Raw genomic sequence first — 15,401 nt, 5'->3', positions numbered from 1 at the left:
CACACTGTTACAGCAGCCAAAGAAAAGTTAAAGTAAAAAGAAAGGGGACCAAGAGCCCAACTAAAGCAAACACTGATCACCACAATGGTGACACTTCAGATTAAACAAATATCAACATCTAAACCTCTGTAAATTCTCACTAAGATCATCTGACAGCAATAGTCAAAGTAATTATGTCTGAATGAGACCATAAATGATGTTGAAATATGTCCACAATGGCCACATCTGAACTAGTTTTAACCTTGTACGAAGGTTCGATGAACGTCTAGATATCGGACGTGAACACGTCAGAAAAAGACGTCATGAAAACTTTCATTCTGGCTCCTCAGTGGACGTCTTTTCAACGTATGACTTGAAAAGACGTTGAAAAAACGTGTTTTGGACATCATTTTGCTTAGTGGGTACTTGTATTTGGGACTTAAAAGGCACTGAATTGTAAGAAATAATGACCCTCACTATTCACAGAGCGTGCCGAAACTACATTTCCCACAATGCGTTTCGCGAGGCATTAACAGCTGACAGTCCAGTCCAGCTTCATGGCGAGTCGGATCTGAGTGGAGAATAATGTTGTGTGAGATGGAGTGCAGGAGGAAAAACTCAAGCCGATCGAACAGGTAGCACAGCACATCTGTCTGCGAAACATCCGTTATTCTAAAAACATAGGCATACATGAAATTATAATGGAAAGCATCAGTGCGTTTTTTTGACGCAGGTGTACCTCTTCCCTTCGTTGCTAGACGCGTTGCTATTGACCTACATTGAGCCAATTAATAATTGTTTATTTTTGGCATTGTATTGAACGGTTATTCATCATACAGCGGAATACAACTTTTCTTTGCTCTGATGATGAAAGAAAATTAATCATCATAAGAACCTAAATCAGCATTGCGTTAGTTAAGCCACTTCTTCCCTCCTGTCCCAGTTTCTGCTGCGCGCTAATGACGCGTTATTATTATAATGAACTATAGACTGAGGTCTCCCTTCTAACACTACATGTGTTCCCATTAGCGCACCATGGAGAGATCACATCCTAACAGATCAACAACCGAGATTTGACCTTTGAGATGTCGTTTAAATACACATTATTATTATTATTATATTGGGGTGTATAATTCTTTACAATAGCCCGTTTTAGTTGACCCTACAGTTCTTTTCTATATAATATATAGGCCTATTATTATTGTTATATTTCACTTTTATAAGTTCAGGTGTCTAACAAAAATACTCTTATTTTGCAGCATTTATATATTTTTGGGTAATTTTTCAGACAGAAAATGACTGTAAATTTTAAATATAAATACCTGCAAAAAGTAATAAAAAAATATTTTTAGTAGCCTAAGCATTTTGTTTTTATTTTATTTTCATCAACTCCAACTGCAATTCCGCTGTTTTTTGTCAACCCCAGTTTGGGAACCCCTGCAATATGACATAGAAAGACATTTCTGATCTCTCCCTTTCTTATATTTTTTTCTCCTGAGAAAAATAAGTCAGTAAACTCACGTCTTCTTTAGAATTTAAGTGAAAATACTAGAGGAGACTAGAAAAAGATTTCAAATTCTTCTAAGAACAAATTATTTAACTTTGCTTTTCATTAGGTTTTAGCTCTACATTTTATATTATTGTTTCTTTCTAACTTTATTTCACCTAAGGGATTGCAGGAGAAACATCTGAGACAAAATTGACAACCAACTGAGAACTCTCATCAGTAAAGCTGTCCTTTGGGCTCTCTCTCTCTCTCTCTCTCTCTCTCTCTCTCTCTCTCTCTCTCTCTCTCTCTCTCTCTCTCTCTCTCTCTCTCTATCACCTGGTTCTATTAATACTTTCCATCCACATCACCTGTAGAACTGATCCTCTTATTCAATCAAGCCCACACACTGAGAGAGCCAGTATCCATCCAGAAAGAAAAGTTGTTTTTCTATCCATTAAAAGGTTTCTTGAAGACATTAGTGGTCAGCTGACGTTCAAACTTCAAGGGTTCTCTGCTAAAACAGAGGCAGATTAAGCAGGCGTGTGTTTTTGCTAGTGCATTAGGAACGGTATGATGTCCGCCCTCTCCGTGACCCAGGCTTTGTGCTTCATCTTTGATTATTAGCTGGTTTATCTGTGTTGGGCTGTTTGAGCTTCGATAAAAATGTGACCTTTATTGCTCATATTGAAGACAGCCGTCAGGCTTTCTCAGCTGATATGAGCACGCTGCCCGGATACACAGGGGCCAGAATATCAGGCTGCTGGGCTCTCCGTACAGATGGAGGGTAAGTTATTAAATGCACTGTTAAGTATTTAAAAGGTTAATTAAGCACTAAGTTTTGGGCACTCGCTTGGATATAATCTGAACCGACGTATGCATTTAAAGAGTAAATCATTGTGAAGAGTGCAGAAGCTGCTGTTTTCTCAAACCTTTTCACTGAAAACATTTGATTATTTTATCTTGTTTATAGTCTAGATTTGGAGTCTTTTCTTTTTTAAATTTCAGACCCAATATAATTTTTTCCCCCAAGATGTTATATATATAGGCTATATTTACCATATATAATTTCAGCAGTACCTCTCCATTTTGCTCTGTGTTGTTTGGCTGTTGTGACTAGTGGCCTGATTTAGTCACTCACTCAGGTTGATACAAAGTGTGAGAAAGACGAGTTGTGTATGACACTGACGTGATGGTGGATTTTCGGAAATATGTCTTGGTTGCGGTTTTATAAATTAGTTCACATAGATTTTATATGACTGAAAGCTTGTTTCAGTTAATCATCAATCGTGTGACATATTGAACAAGAAGATAGTTTATACATTCATTCACACATACACCTGTGTTATTTTTATATTATACAGTGCATGCATAATTATTAGGCAAGTCGATATTCTGATCATATTTTTTCCCCCAAGCACTTTTACCAGTTCCAAACCACATAAATCCTTATAATTAATTCTGTATATAATCATTTATAAGTAATATATAAGTTAACGTGAGGAAAAACAGCCCAAAAAACTCACACTGAAAAGTCAACAAATATTAAATCCCTGTGAGAAGGATGCAACACCAAAGAAATTGCAAAATTAAGGCATGGACAAGAACATTTCCCATTTTCCTTTAAGTTTTTCATCTAATATTTATATTTATATTTTATTTCATCTTCATTTCAGTTAACGGAAAAGATTTTTAATGGTGATCTTGATTTTAGGCAAAAAATAACACTGAAGAATTACTTGGTTTCTTACATGTCAGATTTTGTTAAAAGCAACAACTTTTATTTAGTTATGTGGTACATGCTTTGTTATTGAGGGGACAGAATAAAAAATGTATTTATTTGTATAAACAATTTTTGTAGACTCAAGGTTGTAGTTTATGTGTCACTAGGAGCAGCAAAAAGAATAGTAGCCTACTAACTGGTGTCAAAAAGGTTTCCCAAACAATCTTCCTGTATCCCATTGGTCGGACATAGAGATTGCCCCGCCCCAACCTCACCCCATTGGTTGAGCTGCTGTTGCTGTGTTGGGTTGGTCAGACAGAGCAATGGAACCATAGAGAAACAGTGTTCACATTTTTTTGAGAAATAAATCGATAAATGTACTGTATAGTTGTTTCTGCATTTTGAATGTATTTTATAATAGAATAATTCTCTTTTTTTGGTCTAGTGGGAGTGGTGAAGATTCTCTGGACAGGCTCCTCCCCACAGTCAGCACCTCTCGCAGGAAGAGCAGCACTCTGGGTAAAACAGAACCTCCACTGCTTCGCACCGGCACTCGTACCATCTACACAGCCGGCAGACCGCCCTGGTACAACGAACATGGAGCCCAGTTTAAAGAGGCCTTTGTCATTGGTACGAGTAGATGGAAACAAGAGTGAACAGAAACTTGACTTCCTGATGATCATTTAAATAGAGATATTTAAAAGCCTTTCAATTTTGGCTCAGCTTGTTCCCTATTAGGTTTTCTTGAAGATTTGAACTTATACTAAATCTGAACGTCTAAATAAGTAATAATGTTGTTACAGGTCTGTGTGGAGGCAGTGCCTCTGGGAAAACCACTGTAGCCAATAAAATCATTGAAGCCCTGGACGTTCCTTGGGTTGTTTTACTATCTATGGACTCATTTTATAAGGTGAGGTGTTTGTGTTTATGAGAAAGAAGTTTGGTCATCTGTGTGTGTTTGTTTGAGTGTGAGATCTGAATGAGCGATTGGTCCACCATGTAAAGTTAATCTGGTAAGTCAAGTGCTTCTGAAAGTCTCTGTAATCCCTCTCCTTCCTCTTTTATCTCTGTGTGAATCCATTTGTTCCAACACATGACCACACAAACACACTGCAGTCTAATGACTAACACTCTAGTCTAAACAGTTCACCCAGTCACATTTGATTTGCACATATATAAAATCAAAATGGCCGCTGTGGAGATTTGTTTGTTCATTGTTCAGCAAGGCTGTATGTATCCACTTCTTTTTAATGAAGTTTGCCCAAAAATGAAAATTCTCTCATAATTTACTCAAGATTATCTAAAAGAACTGTCTCTTAATTATTTCCTCACGAATGATGGAAATTTCCCCCATTTATGAGACAACTCAGGAAATTACATATCTTCTGAAAGAGTACTGAATCTCCTGATCAAAAGACTTGTGAAGAAGCTGAAACAAGCGATAGCATATGTAAGCGGAGCAGATGCATATGTAAAATAAAGCGATTATCAACATTAAACCGCATATAAATCAAAACTGCCTAATGTTAAATGAAATGTTGACCCAGGACAAGCTATAGGACTGTGCAATCGAGTTGATGGACTCGATCTACTCAATCTATGTTTTGATCACTGAGCAAATAGTCTTTAGATTTTTTTTCATGTTTTTCTCAGCTTTTTGCTCAAAATGTTGCTTTTTTATGAAACTTACCGACATTTAACTGTTGATAAAAAAAGAAGAAGAATGCATTAAGCTAGAATGAAAGTTTTTTTGTTTTTTTTTTAAAGCAGAGGCTCTGTTCTTTCTCTTGATATAGGCCTATTGCATGTTCAGATATTCATACAATAAAATATTCTGGGGGGCATGAACATTTTGTGAATTTGTGAAAAATGCTAGCAGTGGCTGGCAACTTTATAAATAAATAAAAAACGCTGGCAGGGAAAGAGTTAAGAGTCAATTGTCGGACTTCATTGGCCACACTGTATGTTTTTTTAATTCATTTTTGTGTTCCTTAGGAAAACAACAACAATATAAGGGTTTGACATAAATTACAGAATTTTCATATTTGGGCAAACTAATCTAAACTTTTCGCAATTTTATGTAACCCTTAACATCTTTTCACACATGCTACCAACAGCTGGCCCAGATGCCATGGTTGATGTGATTAAAATATGAATATGTTAAAGCACATATGGTGATAGGTCAGGATTGTGATCTTTCCTGTGTCTGGCGCCCCCACCAGTGATCAAACATGCAACCTTTATGTTACCCATCTGCAGGTCCTGTCTCGAGAGGAACAAGCTCTAGCAGCCAAGAACGACTATAACTTTGACCATCCGGGAGCTTTCGACTTTGAGCTGCTTGAGAGCACACTGCGGAAACTTAAACAGGGGAAAAGTGTAAAAATCCCAGTGTATGACTTCACTACACATGGACGCCAGAAAGACTGGGTGAGTGTGTGTGTGTGTGTGTGGCAGATGTTTCACATATTTTCCAGATGCCAAGGATACAGATACAGCAAAAGATTTCAGTTATTTGATGGTGTTTACATTTTCATCCCTCTTCCAGAAAAACGTCTATGGTGCCAGCGTCATTATCTTTGAAGGCATCTTGTCCTTTGCAGACAAAGAGCTCTTGCAGGTATTGTGAAATGTTTCAGTTTCTGAATGTTTAAATGCTGATAAAATTCAAAGTAAAGTAAGTGATAACAATGTTTTTGTGATGAAGTAAGGAAGATGACGAGGGACCATTTATCACAGATCCATCTTAAATAGCCATGACATTTGAACTTTTGTCTTTTGTGGCTTTTAGTATATTCCTAAAAGCTTACAAAATTAACATTTTGCAGGTATAAGCATTTCAAATGTAGGCCTAATTTTTTTTTTCAGGGAATATTGATTACTAAATATATGATGACTCAATCTTGCTCTGAGTGAAAATATCTCTTTCATTATATCCTACAACTGAAAACTTAACATATCTTCAGGCATCTTATGGTTTTTTTTTTTGCAGCTGATGGACATGAAGATTTTTGTAGATACAGATTCGGATATTCGGCTGGTACGGCGGCTGAGGAGGGACATCACAGAGAGAGGACGTGACATTGAGGGAGTGATTAAACAATACAATAAGTTTGTAAAACCAGCCTTTGAGCAGTACATAGAACCCACCATGCGACTTGCAGACATTGTAGTGCCACGTGGTGAGTTCAATATTTATTTCCTGCAGTGTATAATTGCAGTTATCATTGCCTTTCGAATACAGATGTTACAATTATTCACTTTTCTCCTGCAAACACAGGTGGGGGTAACATGGTGGCCATTGACCTGATCGTTCAGCATGTTCACAGCCAGCTAGAAGAGGTGAGTGAAAAGGGGCATTGTGGGAAAATGTGTCCTGTGAAGTAATCTTATCCATTGTTCCAGCCAAAGAGGGTAGTCTGCCCTAGACAAGACACGTTAAACGAAAAAGAAAAACAAAACTCTTTTTAACAACTAAGTGTTTATCATGTAAAACTGACATGTTTTAGTGTTGCTGTGCAGGTTTTTTTCCCCAATATCATCTCAAAATCTGAGGGGGCATTTTCCATGTTAAAAGGACTTGAAGCTTTCTCAGCTTCCTTCACATTTCCACACACTACACGCAGAAACAGCGCCCTCTGTCCGTGAATAGAAGTTCTGCAACTTCTATTTTTTGGATTTTATATATAAAGTTAGGGACAATGGAGTAAACAGTTATCAAAGAAGTACTTATTTAAGACAGAAAATTTGTCTCAAACTCTCAGCCTGCTAACTCTTTCTCTTTCACTGTTTTTCACTGATCTTTCATCTCTGTTCTGTTGCATGCATTCTCTCGGCAGCGTGAGATTAGTGTCAGGTAGAGAAGCTGTTTAATCATGCTTTTTACTCTTTTATATACATGGACTATAGTCCATGTGTGTGTATGAACATGCAAACGACCCACAATAGCTCCTTTAGTGTTGCAATCATTGTTAGAAATGTTATGTAGAGGTGTACAAATGGCATTTTTTGGCAAGTGCTGATCTGCTTCATATCTCTTGTCTTTCATATGCACACGCACACACAGGGCGCTCCTGGCCACGGCCCACCAGTCCCAGCCTCTCCCTCAGACTCTCAGCGTGTTGGAAAGCACGCCACAGGTCCGAGGTCTCCACACCATCATCAGGTGAGTGGTGAGTGTCATATGAATCACATCAAAAGATTAGCCTACTTTAAGAAGTTGATGCTTGTTGAAATGTGTTTTTGAAATCCATTCATCTGTTGCGGGTGCCATTCAGAATTCCTCACATGTGTGAATCAGGATAATGACTCACTGGCCTGCATCACCCTTTTCTCTGCGTCATTTATGCACACCTCCTCAATTTTTCTGTTTGTTTTTTAGGAACAAAGACACCAGCCGTGACGAGTTCATCTTCTACTCAAAAAGACTGATGCGGCTGCTGATTGAACACGCGCTGTCTTTCTTACCCTCTAAGGTGTGTGGGTGTTTTTCTGTGTGTATGTGATATTGTTGTGCGATCAAAGCTGAGTCTACTGTGATTTAAAGTATACCTAGTGCTCAATTAAAAATGTGTATTACATGACCTGTTACATGACAGTTAATTCATCAAATTAATTGTTTATAACCACACGTATGTCAATAAAAATTTAAATTAATATGCCAATTGAATTTGAATTGAATTTGAATCTTCAACTGAACTAATTTTATTGACTAAGTATGCAAAACAAACAAGGAATTTGTCACCGGTATGAATTATCCCACACATATGCAATGTATTGTGATATGTAATAATATTGTACTAGAGTTAATTCAAATAAAATGAATATCAATTAGTCACACATATATCAATAAAAAATATGAATTAAATGATAAGCCAGTTAATCAATCAAATGAATCACAATTAATCACACGTCAATAAAATTTTATTTGAATTAATTACATGATATGCCAGTTAATTAATCAAGTTAATCGCTAATAATCACACATATACATCAATAAAACTTTTGATTGAATATAACATTATATGCCATCTCATTAATCGGCAAGACTAATCGTATTATTTTTCATTATTTTTAGTTAATCCCAATTAATTTAGTCTCAATTATACTTTTTTTTAATAAATAAAAACCTATAAATATATGGTTTATCAATAATATTAATGTTATCTATGACATTAACCACCTTAATATAAATATTTTGCTTATGTTTCTCTTTTGCTGGTCTGTTGTCACCCCTCTTAATGAATGCAGAGCAAAAAAAAAATCTTCTCAGCTGTACAATGTGTGTCATCACAAAAATATCTGTCCTTTTTACAGGCCTGTACCATCCAAACACCACAAGGTCAAGAGTATAAGGGGCGCAGATTCAGTGGGAAAGGGGTAAATTTGTGTGTCTGACATGTTATTTTCAGTATTTGAACATTTCTTACTTGATTGGAATCATCTTGGTTTTTGTAGCAGCACCTGTCCTCCTGTTTTCTAGATCACAGGTGTGTCCATTCTTCGGGCAGGTGAGACCATGGAGCCTGCACTGAGAGCCGTGTGGAAAGACGTCCGTATTGGCAAGATTCTGATCCAGACTAATCTGGATTCAGGAGAACCAGAGGTAACACAGGACAATAATTTAAAGAATTTAAAATAAAATAAAAACGCAGCTGCTTCTGCTTTTAGAAAGAAAAGAAAACAGATCTGCAGTTATGGGCAGCTTTTCTCTGTGATAATAGCATATTGCCAAAACATGTTTTGCAGCATTGAGCAATTTAGCCAATCACAAACATATCTGTTGATTTCTTGAACGCAATGGCCAATCAGAGGTGTTTAAGTTAGCACTGAACAAAAACTCTGGTGAGTGGATTCTGAGTTCTGTACACTCGCAAATCCTCTCTTTATAACAAACAATTATGTAAATAAGAGATTCATTGTGCAGTCAGCTTCATTGATTATAATGGAAATTTGTGAGATTGCAATGAACTTAAGGTGATGATACACAGGGCAACTTTTTGAGCAATGTTGCTGGGCAATCTTGCCGAGTGATTGTTGCTTGGGCACTTTCCCATTGAATATTGGCAATACATTTATATCTGGATAATTTAGATCGGTCATGGGCCCTGTGTCTCATCTGGTTGCCCGTTGACGGCAACATTGCCCAGCAACATTGCTCAAAAAGTTGCCCTGTGTATCATCACCTTTAGATGAGTGACAGCTTTTCAGTGGATAAAAAAGGAAACCCTCTTTCCGTGCTATCTGTCATACCAAATCCCGCATACAGTATGCTTGCTTTTTTTCGTTTAATAACAAAATAGTTTATGAGGAGCATTTATGCTGTTATGTGTAGGTTGTGCGGCGACACTTGAATCTATTTCGTGTAAATCTATTTAAGTGCATCTCCTTAGCTGTACCTAGGAGTTGGTTCACCCTCCTTCTATGGCGAGCTGGCGTCAATCGCATGAGCTCTGGTGCTAAACACAGAGAATTGAGTTATCAGTTTTGCTGCTATTGCTTCTGATAGAAACGAAAAATGAATAAAGAGATGTGTAAATGACTAGGTGATTAGCAGAGAACAGTATGGTCATTCTGGTCAACAATAACAACTAGAGAGTGTATTTGTGTGTCAGTGTATGTGCACGATATTGGGTCCCAGATGTGATTGTATTATGTATGTATGTTGTATGATTTGAGAATAGAGGAGAGCATATACACTGGTCAAATTCAGGCTGACGTCTCATATTTTTTAAACGTTTAAAGATTATCGTGCCCGTAAGGTACTCTGCTCGGCTTGTAATGCTTCTCACATGATACGAGCCACAACCATAAGAGCATCGACGATTGACATGAAAAAATAATCGCCTGGGAGCTCATACTACAACAAAAATCATACCGTCTACGCCCGTCTTTAGTCTGACTATATATTAAATATGCCTTTTTTTTTCTGGACACAGATTATGCCTGGCATTTCACCATGCTTTTTTGTTTATATTTGTGGCCTTGTCTCTGTTATTTTCTCGGCTCTCCACAAACCGTTTGTCCATTTTGCCTGTTGGTCTCTGTCTCCGTGGTAACAGAGATCTCCTGACTCCTCAGTTTCATTCTTTTTGGTGGCTGTGGTTCCCTCTTTCTCACTTCGTTTCCGTGGTAACTATGACTCCCTCCCCTTCCATTTAGCTGCACTACCTGCGACTGCCCAGAGACATCAGTGAGGACCATGTGATTTTGATGGATAGCACCGTTTCTACTGGAGCGGCAGCCATGATGGCAGTGAGGGTGTTGCTGGTATGTTGCTTGTAGACTTCATTCCTTCCGAAATGTACAAACAAACCCTGCACGGCAGTATAATTTAGACACGTTTACACAAAGTAAAGTAATTAGTGGCCAGAACTCATTGTTAGAATGTTTTCATTTGTTGAATGTGAGTGTGTGTATGTGTATATACAGGACCATGATGTCCAGGAAGACAATATTGTGTTGGTGTCTCTGCTGATGGCGGAGTTGGGAGTTTCCTCAGTGGCTTACGCCTTCCCTCGTGTCAAAATCATCACCACTGCTGTGGACAAGAGCCTAGATGACCTTCTTCATCTCATCCCAGGGATAGGTGAGTGATCCTGACAGATACACTACCTTTCAAAAGTTTTGGGTTAGTAACTTTTATTCAGTAAGGATGCAATTGATCAAAAGTGGCAGTGAAGATATTTATAAATTATAAAAAGAAAGATTTCTATTTCAAATAAACTTTTTTTATTTATTTTTAATTTCTATTCATCAAAGAATCTTGAAAAAAAATGCATCACAGTTTCTACAAAATTATTAAGCAGCACAACTGTTTTCAACATAGATAAAAAATAAGACATTTTTCTTTAGCAGCAAATCATCATATCAGAATGATTTCATCATAATGATGCTGACAATTCAGCTTTAACATCTCAGGAATAAATTATATTTCATAATATATTAAAACAGAATACGGTTATTTTTAATTGTACAAATATTTTACAATATCACTGTTTTTACTGGCAATGAAAAATACTTCTAAAGCCTTTATTAATATTAATGTTAATTTCAGCATTTACTAATACATTATTAAACATTTTAAATTATTTAATGGACCTGAGCTAACATGAACCAACAACGAACAGTTCATTGTTTATTAACTGATGTTAACAAAGACTAATAAATACAGTAACAAATGTATTGTTCATTGTTAGTTATTGTTAATGCATTAACTAATGTTAATTAATGGGACCTTATTGTAATGTTACCAAAAATTCTGACCAACCCCAAATCTTTGAATGGTAGTGTATAAGTATAAGAAGAAGAAAAGAACTACACTCTGTACTAAAATCGTGTGGGTGTGTATTCGCTGTCCTTAAAGGAGACTTTGGTGACCGTTACTTTGGGACAGATGGGTCTTCATCGTGGATTGATGAACAACAGCAAGAACCACATAGCTGCTCTTCAGAGGTTTGACATTTTGTTGTGACGAGTGAGGATCAACACTTACTGTAATTTCATAAAGCCAGCCAGGAACAAAAATAGTTTTGCCTAGCACACTTATGAGGCACAGTATTTTGTAGCATTTTGTTTTAAAACTGTATGTTCATGATGTTATCTAAAACAATAAAATGTCTTTTATCAATAAACAAACACATATGTTAGATTTTATCTTATTCTAGCTCCTCAAACACTGTCACAAAAGTTCAAAATAGTCACTTTTACACATTTCTAAGCATTAGTTTGTACATGTGTGTAAATGTACAAATATAAGAATGGCTGGACACTTGGCTGTTACATGTTTTCAAGCACTTGATAATGTTTCAGTCCTTTACATGCATTATATATTTTCCTCAAATCTTCTATTTTACAATTGCTAGAGAAATTTCATCATTCTTCAGACAGCTCAGAGGGAGTTTTCTGTTTTCTATACATGTGTATCTGCATCCTTAACACCAGGGGGCAGTACTTCACTCCTCCTGTCTCATTGTTCTTTTGCAGGTTTAATAAGGGCATTGAAACCCCAACCATAAAACTAAAATGCATTTAGGAAAAATATGTTGTTCACTCAAGAATTTAGAGACAATCAAACCAAACTGTTATTACAATCTTAATAAAAGACCAGAAGAAGACACTGACCTAGCCATGACCCTTGTAGCTAAACAGAATAGTGACAAGATTAAGCTCAAGGTGTTTTGTTGTGGAACTATAAGCCTTGAGAGTAAATAACAGCACACTTACTCAGCTCAAGAACCTGTTAAAGGTAGGGTAGGCAATTTCAGAGCGAATGGCAATAACAAGCTAGCTTTGAAAGCATTAGATCCCAAAATACCATCAGAGCGCTCCTCCAAAACAAATGAACACACAGGTCGCACACAGCCAGAACAGATTCAGCAAAGTGTCTTAAGAAATGGCATTAAATTACCCCATTTCTCAAAGGGTTCATTTCAACGTTGATAGTGTTGACATAGAAACGCAAAAATCTGATTCTGAGGACGTGAACTTCTCGATATTTTAGGGTGTTATAGGGTGAATGCAGCATAAGCTTGTTGTTTTGGTTCAGAAGGAACTGTAAATGGTAGCTGCTGTTTGTTCCAGCGCTCAGTGACTGTGTGTCTGCATAGCCTCATCATGGAACACGTTGATGACGTGTGATGTCTGTGCAAGCAGGGCGTGCGGAGGTATGCAAATACAGCATCCTATTATTGCATTAGGACCGAATGCAATGATTGGACGAACATTTTTTGGTCCTGAGACTTCCACAGATGTACATTCTTTTTATAAGTAGACCACTTCTATTATTGATTGCGATCAGGATGTGAAGAGAGTTTCAACCGATATAACAAAAAGTGTTTATGAAAAACATTGCCTACCCTACCTTTAAGAGCTCTGGGTGAAGGGGTCTTCATTGAGAGGAACCGAACAAGAGTTCTATTGAGATGGAATAATTAACAGTCAAGTACAAGTAGGGTATAGAAATAAAACCATAAGAGAGAACTTGAAGATGAATTTGTAGGTAGGAAAAAGCCATAGAAGGTTTTAAAAGATATATGTGACATCTGTTTCAGCAAAATGGAGGAAACTTGCATTAACAAGTCTTTTCTAAGATCAGACTTTTAACGAATTAGGTAACTGGAAACAAAGGGCATCTATCTAAAGAATCCAGGACCAGCAGATATATTTGGCTAAAATTAACCAGACATCATCAATCTCTTCAGCACTTCACAAATATGACCTATTTGACTCGATGGGAGCTACTTTTTTTTTTTAAAGGCCAGAATCTGACCAATCTGCATTTAGGGCAAAAAATCAGCAACAGGGAAACCTGACAAATGTCTTGAAATAAAACATCTAAACAATGGCTGCAGATATAGTAGGCAAAAAGCAGTATGTGACAAAATAAGTATGTCTGAATTCTCAGCACTCATAAAAGAGGAGGCAAAAAGTCCCAGTATGACCTACTACTTCTGAAGTGTGTATACAATGGACACTTTACAATCCCATGAGGCCACGGGAGAGGATTTGTGATGGGCAGTGAAGCGACGTAACTGACGCTGGTAGGTCACATGATAATGACATCATAGAGAGTGTAGTATGTCCATTCATATTACTCACATTCATACTATAAAGAACATACATACAAAATAAGTACTTACTCAAGGGAGTATGCGATTTCGGACGCAGCCCATGTCTCGAGGTGTTGAATTAATTGGTGTTGTGGCTGCATACAACCTCCGGTGTGCATACATTTTCAATAATTCAACAGCACTTCTTCAATTATTCCTTACACACACACACACACACGTTTAAATATCTAGCATAATATGAATGAAAATGCTCTTTTCTCATTAACATTTAGAAATTTCACAAAAATGGCAGTACAATACATGAGAAAAGAACCTAAAGTATCATTCCCTCAAAAATATTTAATAAAATGCGGAATAATTCAAAGGAGGTGGATGTATATCAAAGGCACTGTACAGTGCTGACATACATTGTATAGAAACCTAGATGACAGAGACTGTGTTGTAGCCACACTTTGCTCCAACATGCAACAATATTTTCAGGGCTTCTGAGCCAGGCTTTTTACCAGTGTTGCTGTACTCTAAAATGTGGGTGACACCTTGACTTAGCAGAGCTCCTCATACATGCTGGATTTGCCTAGACAACAAACTGGTCTGCGACTGCAGCCTCAAGGTTAACCTGTTACTATGGAAACAAGTCAGCCAATAAAAAAACAGCAGACGGTTGCTATGTTGACTGCACCCTTTTTGTTTTAAGGATGACCTATTTTTTTTTTTCCAGAGCAAGTCAGATGCAAGCTTGTGACACACAAACACGCGCAGGGACACAGTAAGAGTGGTAGGGAAACGGGTTACACTTTTACAAACACAAGTTCATATGGTCTAGTAGAGGATTTGAATGAAATAAAAGAGAGAAAAATCCCTGTGACCTCCTCCATCTGTTTTTAATGTAATCTTACTGTGAAATGCGATGAGATTTTGTCTCAATGGAGGGGAATTCTTAAATACCATACCATGACAGTGAGGCAGTTGTCATAGGAACAGCATGTACCATAGTGAAAGGCTGATGTGACTGCAGCTTCAATGGCTAATTAGGGTTAACAAAGAACTCTAATGCAATTCCTCATCTACCTGAGTGTATAAACTAATCAAAGCCAGTTTAATCAGAGCTTAATCACATCCAGATTTAGAATGAGAAATGTCCTCTGGAATATTTGCTGAACCCTTTAGCATTGATGCCTACAGACATCACAGAATGCAAATCTAACACAGGCGCACATCTGGTTCTTTTGTAAGTCAGTAAGTTGGAGGAGCAAGACTTTTGCTTATTTACATTTTCAATGTTTTTGTTGCTGTTAAAACCCCTAGTTCTTTTTAAATGACTTAAACCCAACTTAAATCTGTTTATTTATACTCCGAACAAGCAAAAAGCATGAAATCTGATTCAAATTAGTTTTTTTTGTTAATGCATCTATATAAGAACAGTCATATACGATTTCATATTTTGCATCATGTTCCTCAACTTCGCAGGTCCATCTCTTCCTTAACTTTGGTTCTTGCAAATAAATATAGTGTATTCCACCCTTTCCCATGTTTTATTACATTGTCCATTGTTTGTGACTCCACCAATGTGGAGCTATGTGTGTGCTAGTCGGCACACTTATAAGTATCAAATAACTATAGTTTGTGCTACAAATGTCTATTG

At 37.1% G+C, this 15,401-nt stretch overlaps 1 protein-coding gene across 3 annotated transcripts; it reads left to right on the top strand.

The window, feature by feature from the left end:
- Positions 1-504: 504 nt before the first annotated feature.
- On the top strand, positions 505-11,815 carry uckl1a (uridine-cytidine kinase 1-like 1a). Of its 3 annotated transcripts, none has more exons than XM_084086903.1 (15): positions 505-614; positions 3,634-3,818; positions 3,992-4,098; positions 5,448-5,618; positions 5,737-5,808; positions 6,181-6,370; positions 6,469-6,530; positions 7,028-7,044; positions 7,255-7,353; positions 7,570-7,663; positions 8,505-8,567; positions 8,671-8,793; positions 10,350-10,457; positions 10,620-10,776; positions 11,554-11,789. In XM_084086903.1, exons 1-15 carry the CDS (start codon positions 565-567, stop codon positions 11,646-11,648), a joined length of 1,593 nt encoding a protein of 530 aa, XP_083943029.1. In that variant the 5' UTR covers positions 505-564; the 3' UTR covers positions 11,649-11,789. The 3 variants fall into 3 exon arrangements, with proteins under 3 accessions (XP_083943029.1, XP_083943030.1, XP_083943028.1); XM_084086902.1 differs by lacking the exon at positions 505-614 and adding an exon at positions 2,059-2,252; XM_084086904.1 differs by lacking the exon at positions 7,028-7,044 and having other exon boundaries at positions 508-614; positions 6,469-6,549; positions 7,255-7,360; positions 11,554-11,815.
- The last annotated feature ends 3,586 nt before the right edge of the window (positions 11,816-15,401 follow it).

Source organism: Abramis brama, assembly GCF_963993115.1.
Source record: "Abramis brama genome assembly, chromosome: 16".
NCBI lineage: Eukaryota > Metazoa > Chordata > Actinopteri > Cypriniformes > Leuciscidae > Abramis > Abramis brama.
Note: the sequence above shows the minus strand (reverse complement) of the source record. Positions and strands in the feature narration are given on the sequence as shown.